Source organism: Mobula birostris, chromosome 1, assembly GCF_030028105.1.
Source record: "Mobula birostris isolate sMobBir1 chromosome 1, sMobBir1.hap1, whole genome shotgun sequence".
NCBI classification, from domain to species: domain Eukaryota; kingdom Metazoa; phylum Chordata; class Chondrichthyes; order Myliobatiformes; family Myliobatidae; genus Mobula; species Mobula birostris.
In genome coordinates, this window is record NC_092370.1 from 79264695 (window position 1) to 79284556 (window position 19862).

The 19862-nt window shown below is 41.4% G+C and overlaps 1 protein-coding gene across 3 annotated transcripts in view; it reads right to left on the reverse strand.

Annotated features, from left to right (window-relative positions):
• The window catches only part of LOC140200533 (desmocollin-1-like), a 41345-nt gene extending 23353 nt beyond the window's left edge, over positions 1 to 17992 (reverse strand). The window contains exons 1-8 of one of the 3 annotated variants that reach the window (XM_072264210.1): positions 17810 to 17992; positions 17369 to 17471; positions 12850 to 12943; positions 9627 to 9829; positions 6693 to 6815; positions 4403 to 4561; positions 2866 to 2998; positions 256 to 428 (exon numbers count right to left, since the gene is read on the reverse strand). In XM_072264210.1, the coding sequence (XP_072120311.1) occupies positions 256 to 428; positions 2866 to 2998; positions 4403 to 4561; positions 6693 to 6815; positions 9627 to 9829; positions 12850 to 12943; positions 17369 to 17419 (936 nt within the window). In that variant the 5' untranslated portion in view covers positions 17420 to 17471; positions 17810 to 17992. Of the gene's footprint in view, positions 1 to 255; positions 429 to 2865; positions 2999 to 4402; positions 4562 to 6692; positions 6816 to 9626; positions 9830 to 12849; positions 12944 to 17368 lie in introns of all 3 variants that reach the window. The other 2 variants (XM_072264135.1, XM_072264053.1) reach the window with 2 other exon arrangements.
• Positions 17993 to 19862: the final 1870 nt, after the last annotated feature.

A 19862-nucleotide genomic window follows, 5' to 3' on the forward strand; every position in this document is an offset into this window, starting at 1 on the left:
GCTCCCTGACCTGCTGAATTCTTCCAGTGTTTTGTGTGTTAACCCTAGCTACATAACCACCATGCTACAGTGCTGCTTTGATTGACAAAACAATTGATAGAGAAAGCCATCCTGAGTAACAGTAATAACAGAGACTAAACTTTCAACAGCTTGGTGGAGTAAGCCAAGTTTTCCTTTCCCAGGCTGTTCAGCCTGTAATTCATACACTCTTGCTCCACAATCACAAAATACAAGGTAGGATGGAAGAAAACTTACCTCTCGATTTAACTTATCACTGTAGGTTTTGATTTCACCTGTCTTTTCGTTGACAGAGAAGATTTGACCAAATCTGGAGAGGGGTAACTGGCTCAGAATCTTATACTTTAGCATTGTATTTAGAGTTTGGGGTTCATCCAAGTCTGTGGCAGTAAGGTTCAGCACTGAAGTACCTAAAATTTCAAGAGCACAGTTTTCATAGAGCCTTGCAGCACATTGTCTTTTAAATGTTACCAGCACTCATCTCATCAGGAAGCTTATTTAATATACATACTATTTGTGTAAGGAAAAAAAAGATTTTCCTCAAACTCCTATGAAACCTTTCTCTGCCCCTCCCCCCCCCATTCACCTTAAACCTACATTCCCTTGATTTTGATTCCTCAACTCTAGGGAAAAGACTATGCACATTTACCCTATCTACACCCTTCAAGATGTTATACAATTCTACAAAATCATCTCTCTGTCCCTCCCACTGTCAGATTTCTGAACAGTCCATAAACCCTTGAACTGTGTTATTACTCCTCTCATTCAAAACTGGTTATAATTTATAGTAACCTTATGTCTTTGCATTGTACTGCTGCCACAAAACAAATTTCATGTCATTTAAATCAGTGATAATAAATCTGATTCTGATTCCTATGCTCCAAGGAATAAAGTCTTAACCTGTCAATCTCTCCCTATAACACAGTCCCTCAAGTCCTGACAGTATCCATGCAAATCTTTCCTACACTCTTACCAGCTTAATAACATCTTGCTCAGACAGGAGGGAGCCATTAAGTGGTGACAGTCCAATCCATACAGTCCAATGGGAATCATCCAATATTCCCGTTTAGGACACCACAGCTGAAATCCACAGTCAAAGCCAAGGGTAAGCAGGGTTGTTTTAAAAAAAAATCTATCAATCCATAAAATCTGAGGACCCCAGACTGCATACTTGGTCACGAATTCAGATCCCCTATAAGAAAAAGGAAGCATGGGAGGCCCGTTGGGCTATAGGAACAATTGAAATGTAAAGGACTTGGACCCCACCCCCACTCCCAACTATCCTGCTGGCGAACATATAGTCTCCAGAAAAGAAAATGGAAGACTTCAGAGTAAGATTGTTCTAACAAAGGGACATCAAGGATTGCTGTGTACTTTACTCAATGGAAATTTGAATCACCTCTGCCATTTTGGATGCAGCATTGGCTGCAGCCGAAGAGTTTCACCATTCACTGCAAAGACAGAACACTTTTTTTTAAAAAAAAGGTAGAAGTGGTAGGGTATGCTTTATGATCAACTCATCATGATGCACAGATGTGGCAGTTCTGTCTCAATCCTGTTCACCCGACCTGGAACATCTAGTGGTCAATTGTCTCCATCTTATCTGCCCAGGGAGTTTTTTTGCTGCCATCGGAGTAGTGGTGTACATTCCACCTCTTGTCAATGTCAGGCAGGCACTGAAGGAGTTTAGCACCATGATTAGCAGTTCATAAAAGAGTGCACTCTGATGCCTTCCTGATCATTGCGGCGGATCTCAACTAGGCCATCTTGAAGAAGTCCCAGAACAGCTATAATGCGAAATCTATCATGAATGGCTGTGATGCCCCATTCCAAGATGAGCTCAATGCCTCTTATTCATGTTTGAAAGGGAGAATAAAACTACAGCTATGAGGATTCATGCAGCATCTGGTGAATCTGTGAACTTTGAATTGGAGGCTGACGTCAGAAAACCTTTACATCTTTCAAGGAGTGAACCCTGACAAGGCTTCAGGCCCTGATGGTGTACCTGGTAGGGCACTAAAACCCTGTGCCAACCAACTGGTGGGAATGTTCAAGGACATCTTCAATTCCTCTCTCTCACTGATGCAATCGAAGTTTCCCCATCCGCTTCAAGAGGGCAACGATCATACCAGTGCCCAAGAGCAGGGTGAGCTGCCTCAATGACTGTCACCTATTTGCACTCATCTACTGGGATGAAATACCTTGAGAAGTTAACCATGGCCAGAATCTGCTCCTGCCTGAGCAAGGATACAACTATTGTTGGCACAATTTCAGCTGGTGACAAGAAGGAATACAGGAATGAGACAGATCAGCTGGTTGAGTGGTGTCACAATAGCCATCTTACACTCAATGTCAGTAAGATCAAAGAGCTCATTGTGGGCTTCAGGAAGAGGTACCACTCTGTTGGCAGCTTATTCCATACTCACATCATCCTCAGAGTGTAGAAGTTTCTCCTTAGGTGTTCCTTAATATTTCATCTTAAACATATGACTTCACCCAACTTGAGGGCAAGAAGCCTGCATGCATTTACCCTATCTATACCCCTTAATTCTGTACATCTCTGTAAAATCAACCCTCATAACCCTGTACTCCAATTCATCACCTATTCAATACACCCCTATAACTCTGGTCCTCAAATCCCAACAGCATCCTTGTAAATTTTCTCTGCACTCCCCCCCACCCCCCCCACAAAGTCAATTGATTTTTCCTGAGACTGACGCATTATGGAGGGATAAAGGGACAGAGTGAGAATGTAGACACGGCACAGAATTAAGCAGGTAATTACAAAATCGATTTTTTTTTTTTTTTGCAATGAACTATAGAAGCTCTAAGTCAATGTATCCTTACCATTTGCTGAACACTCAGGTACTTCTGCTTGGAACACCTCTTGAGTAAATTTAGGCACATTATCATTCACATCAAGAATTTTGATAGTTAGATCAAGGAAGAGCTCAGGGGAATTCCTTGCATATCCATTCAGCTGAGTAATTGAAAAGAGAAGCTAGATGATACTGCATCGGGTATATTTACATTGAACACTGCCACAAGAAAGCAGCATCCATCAAAGACCCCCACTACCCAGGCCATGCCTCTTTTCACTATTACCATCAGGTTGGAGATTGACAAGCCTTAGGTCCCACACCACCCAAGGAACAATTCAGGGACAATTACAGCCATCAGGCACCCAAATCACCATTGCTCTGAACTGATTCTATGACCTCACTTTCCTTTTTTCCCCCCCTTTATGATTGTTTTTTAATTAATTTCTACATAGAAGAATACAGAGTACAGGATATACAAGTCAAAAAAAGAAAAAATACCAAATACATTATATTTGAATCACACTTGCGATCTCAATACCCTATATTCATGTAAAGTAAATTAAGTCACAATATTGAAATATGATAATTTATTATACTAAAAAACCTAAACCCACTACCAAGATCAAAGCTGTTTGGTAAAGAAAGAAAAAGGGAAAAAAAACCTTATCATATAGTGAAATATGTTACCTCATACGACCTCACTTTCAAGGACTCCTTACAACTTACGTTTTCAGTATTACTTTTATTTTACACAGTGAGTCTTCTTCTGCATATTGGTTGTTTGTCAGTTTTGTCAGACTTTGTGCACAAGTCCTTTTATGTGCACAAAACACCTGTGGAACTCAGCAGGTCAGGCAGCATCTATGAAGGGGAATAGTCTGTTTATTCCCCCATATACAGGCTGCCTGGTCTGCCAAGTTCCTCCAGTGCTCTGCAGGTGCTGTTCTGGATTTCCAGTGTTTTTGTCTGTTTATGAATAATTATTCATAAGTCTATTGTATTTATTTTTTCCTGTACATGTCTACAAGAAACTGAATCTTAAGGTAGTATATGGTAACATATGTGCTTTGACAATTCATTTACTTTGAACTTAGTAGCACATTCTGAACTTTCACATCTGTGCATGATTGAATGTAACAACATACTACGAGTGCTGAACCAGTTGGCTGGTTTTGTAAACAGATCCACGCTGCTGATGTAGAGGTTCTGATTAACAAGTTTGCAGATGATATGAGAATTGGTGGAGCTGTGGAAGGATGTCAAAGGATACAGCAGGAGGCACACAAGTTAGAACTTTGGGCGAAGAAAAGGGCAGATGAATTTTAATCCTAGAGGTGCAGCATTTAAGCAGGTCAAATGCAAGACTAAGTATACCGTAAATGGCAGGATCCTTCAGAGCACTGATGTACAAAGAAACAAAGAAAATACAGTGCAGGTTCACAATAAGGTACAAGGTCATATTGGAAACTTTACATTTCTCTATGGAGTCATTAAAATGTGTCACTCCCTGGCTAACTAGTTCTTTTCCAGAACAAGATAAAAAGTCTTCTAAGGATACTTACTTTCAAAACTGGATATTGCTCTCGATCCACACTCCTCAATGTCTTAATTTCACCAGTTTTGGGGTCTATAGATAACAGGCCAATTGGAGGATGTTCAACTCCTTGACCTGATAATCCATAGATGATATTGGGATAGTCTTTCTCAAATTCCGATCTTATCTGAAAAAATGTAAAGAGTTTTCAAGATAGTTTGCTATGAAGCACTTGTTAAAAACTATAATACATGCTGGAAGTTGGAAATAAGAATAATGGAAATGTTCAGGTCAGGCAGCAACTGTGGGGCATAGAGTAGTTAACATTTTCATTTTATGTTGCAGAGGGAAGCATACATGGGGTTACAGACTAGGAGGGAATGGAAAGGAACGTCTCCAAGAGACGAGACCAGAAGCAAACTGAATGATACAATTAAGTGTGGTGGTGAAAAACCACACTGGGACTAAGTGTGACTAGGGAGGGATGAATGAAATCAGAAGTCACCAGAGGAGAGAAAATGAATGTTGGTAATTTGAAATACATGACTGAAATTACTGATTATCTGAAGTTGATAAACTCAAAGCTAAGGATAGAGGCACATAATGCACCACTCAGAGATGCATGAAGGTTCTTTGAGTCTATGACATGCTGCATTGAAACAGCATAACAAATCAAAGGAAGCAGTCAGAATAGGACAGGGATTGAGAATTAAACAGGGCTACTGAGAGCCCTTGTGGCTGTTCTGCAAAATGGTCACCCAATCACTTTTCTGATGCAAAGCAGACCACATCATTAACAAAGACTGCAGTATACAAAAAAAAACAACTTGCAAAAGAGTGTGCAGTATAGAAGTAGGAAGGTTCAGCACAGAACATCTCCATCAGGTTTGCAAGGTATTCGTATAGGTTCATTTTTGAGATACTGTGAAAAATTTTTTCTTTGTGTCCCATCCAGACAGATCATTTCATACATAATTCTATTGAGGTAGTATAAAGAAAGCAAAATACAGAATATAGTATTAGTTTCAGAGAAAGGACAGTGCAGGTAGACAAATAAGGTGCAAGGGCAATGACAACATATACTGGAACATCAAGAGGTCATCTTCAGCACACAAAACATCAATTTAGTATTCATAACACTAGGGTAGAAGCTGTCCTCGAGTCTGGTGGTAAGTGCTCTCAGGCCTTGGCATCTTCTGTCTGATGGGAGTGGGGAGGAGAGCGAATGATTGGGGTGGGCAGGATCTTTAATTCTGCTGGCTGCTTTACTTAGGCAGTGAGAGGTGTAGACAAGTGTCCACGAACAGTTAGGTGGCTTCCATGATATACTGAGTTGTGGCCTATGACTTCAGAACATATTCACAAAAATCTCAAGTGTTAACAAGGCCCCAGGGAAGGTGACCTTTAGAAACTACAGGCATGTTGCACTAAGAAAATTGTCACATTACAGGAGGCTATTCATACCATCCTGTCTACATTTGCTCATGCCTGGTCTCCAATCACTCATCTGGGCACTGAACTATTGCTTTACCCAAAATGTTGGGTTACGATCATTAAATGCAGCTTCAAGTCTCACCCAATTGGTAGTACTTCAACTTCTGCAGACACGACTGTAGAGTTTGCATATTCTTCCTGTAACTACGTGGATCCCATTTCCCCTACAACACCACCCCCAGGCTTGTTTTCTCCTGTGTACTATGACTAGGCTGGTTGGTGGTTAAATGCTGCTGTAAATTGTTTCTAGGGTGCAAGTGGGTGGCAGGAGACCCAAGGGCATAATTGATGGGCAAATAAAGAGCAAAGGCCACAACAAGGTAAACTGAGAGATAAAGAGTTCATCTCTGGTGCCTGACGGGTCCGCCCAAGAATTTTAGAACAGCAGGATGAAGTGGAAGTGGTGAAGATGTTTTCAGGTGTGAGAGCATCTAGGACCAGAGGGCACAGCTTCAGAATACAAGGATGTCCCTTTAGGACAGAGCTGAGGAGGAACTTCTTTAGCCAGCAGTTGCTGAATCTGTGGAATTTATTGCTGTAGATGACAGTTGGATATATTTAAAGCGGAAGTTGATAGGTTCTTGATTAGTAAGGGGGTCAAACATTATGGGGAGAAGGCAGGAGAATGGGGTTTAAGAGGGAAAGTAAACCACCATGATCGAATGATGAAGGGAGTCGATGGGCTGAATGACCAAATGCTGTTCCAATGTGTTATGGCATACTTGAACATTTTTGTATATTCAACTCAACACTAAACTTTCAAGTCCAATTTCCTCTCATTTACATATAGATTTATTCACACAAAAATAAACATTGCAACTTACAAACTGAACATGCTTGGGGAAAGGACCAATGTCGTTCTCAGTGATGGTGAAGGGACGAGGTCTCCAACGTCTTTTCTGACGGCGCAGTGGAACAGCCTGCCGCTTCTGCCTTTGAAGAACAGACTGAAACAGAACGGATTACTAGTAAACTTCTGGCGACAAAAGAAACAGTAGATGCTAGTACCCAGTGATAAACAGAAGAACTCAGCGGGTTTATGAAGGGAAATGAGTTGAAACTCTTCATCCGGACTGAAACAGAAGGGAGATGGCTAGTATAAAGAGGAAAGGGCAATGAGCGAGGCAGGAACTGGTAGGTAATAGGTGGATCCAGGTGAGGAGAGGTAGTAGGTAGATGGAGATGAGGAACTTAGTGGGAATAGTAACAAGAGGCTGGGTGGTGAGAGGTGGGGGTGACAGAAGACTGCAGATGGTGGGACCTGATAGAAGAGCAAGGTGGAGCATGGAGCCAAATAGAAAAGGTATGGAGCACAGATCAGGAATGGTGATGTAGAAAACATTGATCTAGTCACACTTGCAGCTATATCTCCAGGTCTGCTTTCTCCATAATAAGAATGCGGAGCCTTTGGAAAGGTGCAGAAGAGGTTCAGCAGAATATTGCCTGGATTAGAGGACATCAACTATAAGGAGAGGCTGGACAAACTTAGGTTGTTTTCTCTGGGTGGGGGAAGAGAGAGAAGAGATATTAAATATCAGAGGGAATAGCTTTCAGGTGGGGGGGGGGGGAAGGAGGAATGAAACAGGCAAGTGTTTTTTAATTTGGCATTATGTTTGGCACAGACATCCAGAGCTGAAGTGTCTGTTGCTATGCTATACATACCTGGATAACCCTGCTAGAATGCAGCCATCAGATTACTGGCTTCTTCACATGCACAGGATGAACTATTACAGTACAGTCCGCCAGAGGCTAAGGCAATGCCAGAAGTCATTGCACGTGGACAAGTGGGGAAATAGCAGGATGTAGACATCTCCTCTAAAATCTCAATCAGCACAGGTACACCACAGAATTGTGTGCTTATCCCCTGCTCTGTTCACCTTACACTGATGACTGTGAGGCTCCAATGTCATATACAAGTTTGAAGATAACACCACTGTCACTGGTCAAACCAAAGCTGGTGATGAATCAGCATACAGGAGGGAGACTGAAAATCTGGCTGAATGGTACCACAACAACTACCTCTCAATCAATGTCAGCAAGACCAAGGTGTTGATTAGCGACTTGAGGAGGAAGAAACCAGAGATCCATGAGGCAATGCTCATGAGAGGATCAGAGGTGGAGAGGGTCAGCAACTTTAAAATGCTATGTGTTATCATTTCAGAGGTCCTGTTCTGGGTCCAGCATGCAAGTGCAATAACAAAGAAACCACAGCAGCACCTCTAAAGTTTCCTTAGAAATTTGCAAAGATTCAGCATGACATCTAAAACTTTTACAGATGTGTGATGGAGAGTTAGAGAGTATACAGACTGGCTGCACCACTGGAAACACCATTTCCCTTGAACAGAAACATCTACAAAATGTAATGAACACAGGCCAATCCATCAGGGGTAACGCCCTCCTCACTATTGAGCCCATCTCCACACAGAACAGTTGCAGGAAGGTAGCATCCTCACCACTCAGGCCATGCTCATTCTCACTGCTACCATTAGGAAGGTTGTAGAGGTGCCTCAGGACCCACACCAGCAGGTTCACAAGTAATTATTACCCCTCAACCATCAGGCTGAAGCTAGAGCAGATCTCTTCTCTGACACCATCGCTGAACTGTTCCCACAACCTACGGACTCACTTTCAAGGACTCTTCATCTCATGATCTTAATATTTATTGTTTATATTATTAGTTTCTCTTTTGTAAGTGTACACTTCGTCTTTTGCTTGTTCATCCTGTTGTGTGCAATCTTCATTGATCCTATTGTGTTTCTTAGATTTATTGTGTATGTCCGCAAGAAAACAAATCTCAGGGTTTTTCCTCTCAGCTCCAATCTCCTGCCACCCCCCCCACCCCCGTATCCCTTCATGCCCTGACCAGTCAAGAATCTATCAACCTCTGCCTTAAATATACATAAAGACTTGGCTTCCACAGCTGCCTGTGGCAACAAATTCCACAGATTCACCACTCTCTGGCTAAATAAATTCCTCATCTCCATTCGAAAAGCACACCCTTTGTGTCCTTTGGTCTTAGACACTCCCACCATAGGAAACATTCTCTCTATCAAGGCCTTTCACCATTCGACAGGCTTCAGTGAGGTCACCCCTCATCCTCTTGAGTTCTGGTGAACACAGGCCCAGAGCCATCAAATGCTCTTCATATGACAAGCCATTCAATCCTGGAATCATTTTTGTGAATCTCCTTTGCAACCTCTCCAGCTTCAGCACAGCCTTTCTAAGAGGCTAAAAACTGCTCACAGGTACTCCAAGTGAGGCCTCACCAGTGCTTTATAAAGTCTCAACATTACATCCTTGCTTTTATATTCTAGTCCTCTTGAAATAAATGCCAACATCACATTTGCCTACCCCACCATAGACTCAACCTGCAAACTAACCTTTAGAGAGTCCCGCACAAGGATTCGAAGTCCCTTTGCACCTCAGATTTTTGTATTTTCTCTCCATTTACAAAAAAGGTCAACCCTTTCATTTCTTCTACCAAGGTGCATGACCATACACTTCCCAACACTGTATTCCATCTGCCACTTCTTTACCCATTCTCCTAATCCAAGTCCTTCTGCAGCCTCTCTGCTTCCTCAAAACTACCTGCCCCTCCACCTACCTTCACTTCATCCGCAAACTTTTCAATAAAGCCATCAATTCCATCATCCAAATCACTGAAATACAAAGTGATTAAAGCCAACATCGCAAAAGCCTTTGTCTCCACTGTCTAGCTGTGATCTAACACTGGGCCAGGATTAAGAGTTGCCACTCACCTGTAAATGCCAAAGATGTAGCTGGACTTGTACAGGCCAAGTGATCCGAGTCACTGAATCTTGCAGCTCAATGTTAAAGGTCTTTTGACCAGAAGTAACATTGAAGTCACGAACAGCATACAAAGAGCCATCAAACTCCACACTGACATCAGGATCATTGGTGCCGATCAGCAAAGTTTCATGTTGGCAATTATCCAGATCCACTAGACACATAGATAAATGAGCTGGTCAGTAAAACTGAACACTTACAAAAATACTGATACTGTGCCAAACTGTGTTACAAGGAGAGGATGGACAAACTTGGGCTATTTTCTCTAGAATGGCAGAGGATGAGTTGATAAGCTTATAAGATTATGATAGGTGTAGTTACATTTGACAGCCAGTATCCACTTCCTCGGACTGAAATGTTAATATTAGAGGAGAATGAATTTAAGGTGAGAGGTGATGAGTTCAAAGAAGATATGCAAGACAAATATTTTTATACAATGGATTTTGGCTAATTGGGACACATTGGACCAGTATATATTGGCCCAATTAAGCAGCTGCCGCAATTACCTGAAGTTTCATGGAAATACATAAAGACAAACTACTGTTTACATGAGTAACAAATTAAGTATTTAAATGAAACAGAACAAATTAGAACACTAACAATACTACTACAGTAGTATAAAACTGTAGTTAGTCATAGTTATCAGAGGAAATCAGTGTACATTGCCATGTTCTTTTCATTGACTGGAAAGGAACAAAATGAGCACAGACACCTCATGCATATAATGGACTACCTTCCCACAACTTCATCCTCTAAACCTTCATTTTCATTGTAGCATTTAAGATGGTTGTTTGAAGGTTACCGATACCTTCAAATTTTTCATAGTTCCTAATTTGTTAAAGTAGTGAAATTGTTTCATTTTGACTCCTGGCCATTTGGGCATCTCCAAGCCTGAAAGCTGGAAACTGCAGTGAGCAAAACAGTTCCAATTTGTCTTGCTGCTCACTTCTTGCCAGCTAAGAGTGACAAAAATCAATGCTTTTTGAACACAAACACGCACTGACATTATTTAAAAATGTTTCGCTCCAAGCACTGTGTAGTGTTTAACAGCTACACAAATGCATGCAACAGACATTAATTAGAAATTTTGGCAACAGTCTCCTGCCCCAATTAAGTGGCATAGTCTCCCAAATAAACAAAGGGAATCCCAGTGATTTTCTCAATTTGCTTTTGTTCTTTTAAGTTATCCCAAATAAGTGGCTGACTCGATTAACCAATGGCTCAATTAACCAGAATCCACTGTATATATACACACACACACACACACACACACAGACACACACACACACACACACACAAAGTGTCTGGAATGTGCTGCAAAGGATGATGGTGGAGAACGATATGACAGAGGGGTTTAAGATAAATGTGCAGATATGGAAATTGAAATTATGTTCGCAGAAGGATTTAGTTTAATTTAAATAGTTAATTAAATAATTAATATTCTTTACATTCTACGTTGACCATGCCAAACAAGATGTGTTTTTTCTTATTCCAGATTTACTTAATTTCTTGAATTTAACTTCCCCAAAATGCCATAGCAAGATTTGAACTTCCATATCTTGATCAGGATTTACAACATCTGTGCTGGTGTGGTATCTTAATCAAATGCTAGGAAACCATTAAATAGGCTTAATTTTAAATATGTTTTATTTATTTAGTACTGAATAAAAAAAGTCTTCAAATGTTAACTTCATGTTTACTGATTTGCCCTCTGTGCTGTTGCTGCAAAAAAAAAAAAAAAAATAACCATCATGGCATTTATACTCTGTGCATGTACGCCTATGACAATACAAACTTGAACCTGATCTTGAAATTAGAGGTTGGGACTTCCAAGAAAAAGGATACCTGTCCAACATTAAACTATGTATTCATAAAACATTTTTCTCAATTAATTTGATACAAAAATGCTGGGGTTAGTACAAAAAGCTTATATTGTTAAAGTGCCCTTACAATCCCTTTCATGACACCCAAAGAACTTTGTAAGTCAATGAGGTATTTGGGGAATTATGCTATTAAGTGTGTAAATATTATGAATAAGCAAATTCCCACAAAGATAATGATCTGGTTATCTACTTTTGTGGTATTAATTATTGTATAAATATTGGCCTTAAGAAACAAAAGTGTCCAGTGGTTTCTTTAGGTTCCCTCTTACTCAGTGTGATCCAGAGTCACACTGATTTAAAAAAAACAGGCCCACCCATCCACCAAGTCTTGCTGATCATTAACCACACACACCACACCTAAATCAATCTTATTTCATTCTCCTCACATTCCCATTAGCTTGCCCAGATCCCACCACTCAGGGAGAAAAATGGATACCAGTACCTACATACAGTACATGCAGGTGGGTTTCCTGTCTTCAGCCACTGCCAAAAATCACACTCGTACAAACAAACAATCAGAACTTTGTTTAACAGTTTCAGAAGGACAGGGGTATGATTAACTAAAAATAAAAATAATTCTCTAAGTTCTCTAGTGATTTAAAAAGTTGGCAGTACAGACAAAAAGAATGAACAGGAACCAATGTCTGATCTGGAGGGATGAATTAAGATAGCCATACTCATCCCAAACACTTTTGAGTGCCTTTGAGATCACCTCTGATCAGATATTCTTTATTAACTGAAACAGGCATACCCAGTCTTCCTTAGAATGTGCCCAGAGGATGGAATTAAGCCAGATTTTTCATTTTGGCTCAAGTTTACTTTCAAAAATGCTTAGATTGAGATTGATTTATTTATCATACGCACATGGAAACACAAAGAAATGTGTCATTTCCATGAACAACCAACACAACCCAAGGATGTGCTGGGCGCAGCCCACAAATGCCATCATATATTCTGGTACCTACGTAGCCTGCTCACAATGTTCAGTGGAACAACACAACAGCAAAATAAGCCACTCACCCTCCCACTCATTTAACAGACCTCCACACCCAGGCTAGCCAACCTCACAAAAAAAATTCCAACCTAATCTGCTTTCCTTTTCCATATCAAAACCTGATGTGCTCAAACTCACAGAAAATTAGATCTGAGATTGCATGAGCTACAGTACTTCTTTTTAATCCAGATCAGTTAGTTTTCTAGAGTTTAGGATTCCGCGGTCAATAATGAAGCAATTCCAAGACATAGATGTGAAAGATAAACAAACCTATTGTTGAATACTAGCACAAATTACCTTTTGAAATTAGATCTCCTGCTTTAATTGTACTCTGTCGTACAACCACAACCATAGAATCTTTGACACATGCCTCTTCAAGTCGAGCAACCACCTAAAATGTTAACATACAATTTTAGTACCGTAAACAAACTCATTTATGGTGCAGAGTATATAAACAATGTAGAAATCTGGCATACTCTTCTGCAGTATACACTTGCAATCATATTTTCAAAAGTTTATTATCTTGTTCATTTTTTAGAGTGGTATAAACAAAGGAGGGTCAAAGGAGAGGCTGGATAGTCAGAGATATGTACTGACAATCAACCAACCATTTACAGTAATTCTACATTAGCCCAAATTTTACCTTCCCCATATTCCCACAACTTCCCCCAGATTATACACTGCACCTACACATTAGGGGCAATTTATTGGTCAATTAACCAACCAAATTGCCCTTCTTTGAAACGTAGGAGGAAACTAGAGCACCAGCAGGCAACTCACACAGCTATTATGCAAACCCCACACAGACAGCACCTGAGCTCAGGATTGAATCTTGGTCTATGGCACACAGAAGGAGTGGCTCTCTTTCCAAAGAATTCTGAAAATCTGGCTGACTAGTGCCATAACAACAACAACCTCTTCTCAAATGTCAACAAGACCAAGGATTTGATTATTGATGTCAGGAGCAGGAAATTAGAGGTCCAAGAGCCAGCCCCCATGGGGGGGGGAGAGAAAGAGAGAGAGGGGTGTTGGAAACCAGAGGTGGAGAAGGTCAGCAACCTTAAATTCCTCTGTGCTATTATTTTGGAGGACCTGTCCTGGGCCCAGCACATAAGTGCAATTACGAAGGAAGAACGGCAGGGCTTCTACTTCCTTTGGAGTTTGCAAAACTTTGGTATGAGATATACAAGTTTGACAAACTTCTATAGATGTGCAGCAGAGAGTATATTGACTGGCTGCATCACAGCTTAGCATGGAGACACCAATGCCCTTGCATGGAAAATCCTATGAAGAGTAGTAGATACAGCCCAGTCCATCACAGATAAATTACTCCCCACCACTGAGCATATCTACATGAAACATTGTTGCAGGAAACCAGCATCCATCATCAGGGACCTTCACCACCCAGGACATGGTCCCTTCTCACTACTGAGATCAGGAAGATGGTACAGGAACCCATCAGGTTCAGGAACACTTATTACCCCTCAAACATCAGGCTCTTGATCCAAAGTGGATAACTTCACTCACTCCATCACTGAAATACTCCCACAACCTAAGCACTCACTTTCAAGGACTCTATCTTATATTGCTTTATTATTAAATATTTATTTTTGTATTTGCAGAGATCGTCTTCTGCACACTGAATGCACACCCAGTTGATGTGGTCTTCCAAAGATCCTATTATGGCTATTGGATTTATTGAGTATGCCTGCAAGAAAATGAACCTCTGGGTTTTATTTGATGACATACATGTACTTTAATACATTCACTTTGAAATTTGAAATTACCTGGGCATAATCGAGTGTTGTTTTTACGGGCTTGCTGTGTGTCAGTGGGTGCCACATTCCCCAAATTACATCTTTCCCCTGGTCTGTTTCTACTCAAATCCCTTGAAGCATGATGGATCTTATGGGGTAGTGAGAAAGACTCAAGAGCAGTCATCAAAAAGGGAGTTTGACAGGTGGATAAATGTAGGAATATGAAACGGACAGGATTCCTCTTGTAGAAAGCTGCCTGACTCAACAAGCCAGATGGCCTCCTCCCCTAGTAAACCTTGTGAAACAATAATGTGGATGATGTACTTAAAGGTTTGTGGTTTGTGTTAACATCATGGACTCCAGTGAGATTGCGTCATGGGCTTTCAGTACCAAGTATGGCCAGATCAATAGCAGAGGACATTTATTTTCACCAGTATTTATTGTGCAGCAGAAAAACAGGGCATTAAATCTTTGGTCAGGTACAAAAGACGTAAAGAAGTCAATTCAATTTATTTTTCTTTCTAATCTCAAGGGTGGGTATATAGTAATATTACATTAAATCATTCAAATCAGACTTCATTGATATAACAAAATCTGTTATGTTAATATGAAAATTTCATAAGTGTAATTTTGCCAAGAAGCAAAATTTATTCCAGCAGAAACCCATAAAGGTGTGAATCAGAGAGTCACACAGCCAGGAAAGAGGCTATTCAGCACCCCAAGTCTGCAAGAACTACCCATATGCACCAATCCCATGTAATTCTCCCATACCCCACCCCGACCAATTTTAACACTCATCTACACACTAGGGCCAAGCCACAGCAGCCGATTTACTTACTGACTCGTATTTCTTTGAGATGTGAGAGGGAAAGATCACCCCAGGGAACCCCACAGAACCACAGTGAGAACACACCAACTACATAGTCAATGTTTGAGGTTAGGGTTGAACCCAGGTCTCTGAGGCAGCAGCCACTATTTCTGTACCTCTAAATGAAACCTACCTACACATCTATCCCCAAGCTAAATCGTGAGTCCTGGAAGAAATAAACATTCATGACCCCTACAAAATTATGAACTTGCACACATTAAGAGATTGTGCATAAGCTTTTCCTGCCACTGGAATCAAGATTCACCTTACAGGTAATCAAATGCCTCAGAGGTGCAGTGCTGCTTGTAACACTGGAGCCAAGCATTGGAATCTTAGTGGGCCATGGTGTAATACAGCACAGAAACAGTCCCTTCAGCCCAACACATCCATGATACCTATCTAAGCTAGTCCTATTTGCACACATTTGGCCCATATCCCTCCAAAACTTTCCTATCTATACACCTGCCCAACTATCTTTTAATTGCCATTATTGTACCTGCCTCAACCACTTCCTCTGACAGATCACTCCATATACCTGCCACTTTTCGGGTGAAGATGTTGCCTCCTGGGTTTCTTTTAAATCTTTCTGCTCTCATCTTAAACCTATTCCCTTCATTTTTCTTATTCCCTTTTTCTGTAAACAAGACTGAGTGCATTCATGCTATCTACCGCCCCCCCCCATGACTATACATGTCTCCATAAAGTGCCCTATAAATTCCTTTCCTGCCCTTCCTCTGGAGTCACAGCAACATTCTGGTAAGTCTCCTTGGCAGGTGACCATTGTAACACTTCTGAAATCCAGGACAAGTTCAATTATGAAAGCGTCTGACTTGAGTCACCTCCTCACTGGCTAACTGAATCCAGGCAACAGAAATATGGGGCTGTTATGAACCAAGCTCTGTACTGTACATGGTTCTGTACACACCCAGGATTAAGTTAATGACTCCATATTATTAACCAAGTGCTTTACCCATTAAATATTAATGACTTTAAAACAGCGGAAAACAGCTAGAAGAACTCAAAGCATTTTGGGAGACTCTTCATCAGGGCAGTAGTTCCCCTGACGTTTGTTTATCTTTACTCCAGATTTTAGCATCGATTTGTGTCTCCATTTAACAACTTTAATTATTGTTTGGAAACTAAATGTACCCACCTTCAAACTTCAAATCAGTTTTTAAAAAGAAATAGCTACCCAAAGAGTGTATTTAGTAGTTGAACAAAAATACTTTTAATTAAAATATTAAATAATATGAATAGCAAAGACAAACGTGAATTAAAATGGACACAGATTACGAAATATCAAACACTTACTAATAATAGGATAACCGGAACTTAATCAAAATCGTGTATTTGAATCGTAAAATATCTTAATTCCACAATCTACAGTGAAATGAAGTTCTCCAATCTATATCAAATTTTCTATTTCAATTTTCCTCAATTTCCGTAAAGGCAATAGACTATTGAGAGTTTAACGCATTTTTATATCCTGGATCAGGTCACATTTGAAATGCAGAATTACTTGAAGAGCAAAAGTTATAAATTTTGACTGTTTTACAAGTAATGTTGTAGAATTAAATTTAAAATTTTACACACGGTGTAAATCAAGTACCAATCACGGGGGGGGGGCGGCTATCGCATATCATTCTAAACCACAGGGAACGTGAGCACAACTAAAAAAAAACATAAAAATTCTATATGTGAGAATTGAAACCAGAATTAAGAAATAAAAGTAAACTAATTTAGTTTCTCTTTCTTGGAGCCACACTAACAAAATATGGATGTTACGTGGTATTTCCAGAACAAACCCTACCGAACACAAATACAAAAAAAATGTAGCGATGTTCGAAACTATGCAGGTGTTAACTGTAAACCTACAGCAAGGTTCGAAACTATGCAGGTGTTAACTGTAAACCTACGTTTTAAGCGTATTGACCAACGTTCATGCAAACACATCCGACGAAACTGCCTTGTTTATACAAATAGAAAAACTTAAATCAATAATCATAATAATTGAACGTTCAATGCTTTAACGCAGCAACAGAAGATAATCGCTTTAAAAATGTTTAGAATTTAATACAATTATTAAGTGCTCAGGCAGTCTTGAGTGTTAAAGGTTCCTCTCGGGAGAGGGAACAACCTCTTCAATTCCGAGGACACTATCAAATTGTAATAATTTAGTCTCCGGTCTTACCAGAAGTACCGAGGCAAAAAGTGCAGTAGCCTGATAGTCACAGCCACGCATGGTTTCTTTATCCCGTAGACGCCGAACGACTTCGTATCTTTCTCAGGCCTGTCTGGGAAGAATTTATGAAACGTAACCCCCTCGATCGTGGGGGAGAAGCTCGGTTTAAAATTTCTCGGTGTGTGGTTTCTGTGTGAAGCGGGAAAAAGAAGCTTGCGGGTCCCAAAAGTCACTTGTTGTCTATAAATACGCCAAAGCTTTGCGTGGAAAAGTTGAAAAGAGATCCTAAGTACGTTGTACGTGTGTCTCAGAGTGCGTCCTACCTGCCCTGCTCACGCTACCAGCTGCTCTTTAAGGAGCCGGTTTCCCGCTGCTGCTGCACTAATCGCTCCCACCAGAAGTCTTTGAATTGTAGAGGATGCTCCGCCCAGCCCAACCCGACATACTCACCTCGTCTTCATACCACACCCTGAACTCTCTCTCTGGCCTTCAAACCACCCCTCTAACATTTACTTGGGTAGACACCACACCCTGAATCTTCACCGTCATTCAACTGCATAGTAAGCAAAACCCTGCTGGTGCCTCTAGGCCTTTGTCAGCTGCTAGGTGGAGCTCTGCAATGTTGAAACGAAACATCTCCATGGTATCAGTATGGAAGGTAGATTGGTCCGGTGCTAAAAACTCAACTCAATGACGTAAAACCCGGCTTATACGTTTCAGGAAGTGTCTGAATGAAACCAAGAGAGGGGATACGATGATATTTGAGCTAATCTTATCTATTTACAACAAGGACAAAATTGGCAAACGCTCAGCAGGTCAGGCAACATGGGTGGGGGGGGAGAGAAACAGGGTCAACATTTCAGAGATGCTTCCTCAGAAATAAGAAGGAATAGGATATGGAGTCATATTTATTGTTACTGACTTACATGAAATTGAATTTAATTTACATGAAAGGATGAGGCCTTTCATTCAAGGACAAAGGAGATGTCTTCCTTTTTTAAAGAAAGGGGCTTCCCTTCCTCCACCACTAATTCTGCTCTCAAATGCATCTCCCCCATTTCACACGCATCTGCTCTCACCCCATCCTCCCGCCACCCCACTAGGAGTAGAGTTCCCCTGGTCCTCACCTACCACCCCACCATTCTCTGGGTCCAACATATAATTCTCCGTAAGTTCCACCTCCTCCAACAGGATCCCACCGCCAAGCACATCTTTCCCTCCCCTCCTCTCTCTGCTTTCCGCAGGGATCGCGCCCTATATGACTCCCTTGTCCATCCGTCCCTTCCCACCAATCTCCCTCCCTGCACTTATCCTTGTAAGCGGAACAAGTGCTACACATGCCCTTACACTTCCTCCCTTACCACCATTCAGGGCCCCAGGCAGCCCTTCCAAGTGAGGCGACACTTCACCTGTGAGTCGGCTGGGGTGATATACTGCGTCCAGTGCTCCCGGTGCGGCCTTTTATATATTGGTGAAGCCCGACGCAGACTGGGAGACCGTTTTGCTGAACACCTACGCTCTGTCCACCAGAGAAAGCAGGATCTCCCAGTGGCCATACATTTTAATTCCATGTCCCATTCCCATTCTGATATGTCTATCCACGGCCTCCTCTACTGTCAAGATGAAGAGACACTCAGGTTGGAGGAACAACACCTTATATTCCGTCTGGGTAGCCTCCAACGGGATGGCATGAAAATTGACTTATTTAACTTCTGTTAATGCCCCTCCTCCCGTTCTTACCCCATCCCTTATTTATTTATTTACTTTTCCCTTTTTTCCCCTCTCTCTCTTTTTTCTCTCTCTGTCCCTCTCACAATAACTCCTTGCCTGCTCTCCATCTTCCTCTGGCACTCCCCTCCCTCTTTCTTTCTCCCCAGGCTTCCTGTTCCATGATCCTCTCCCTTCTCCAGCTTTATATCCCTTTTGCCAATCAACTTTACAGCTCTTGGCTCCATCCCTCCACCTCCTGTCTTCTCCTATCATTTTGGATCTCCCCTCCCCATCCCACTTTCAAATCTCTTCCTATCTCTTCTTTCAGTTAGTCCTGACGAAGGGTCTCGGCCCAAAACATCGACCGTGCTTCTTCCTATGGGTGCTGTCCGGCCTGCTGCGTTCCACCAGCATTTTGTGTGCGTTGCTTATATGAAATTTGTTGTTTTATGGCAGCAGTAGTGTGCAAGGCCATAAAATCACTAAAACTTACAATGACTCAATGACTACAGACCGGTGGCATTAACCTCCCACATCATGAAGACCCTGGAGAGACTTATTCTGGAGCTGCTCCAGCCTATGGTTAGGCCTCACTTAGATCCCATCCAGTTCGCCTACCAGCCCCGACTAGGAGTTGAGGATACCATTGTCTACCTGCTGAACCGTGTCTACGCCCACCTGGACAAGCCAGCAAGCACTGTAAGGTCATGCTTTTTGACTTCTCCAATGCGTTCAACACCATCCGCCCTGCTCTGCTGGGGGAGAAGCTGACAGCGACGCAGGTGGTTGCTTT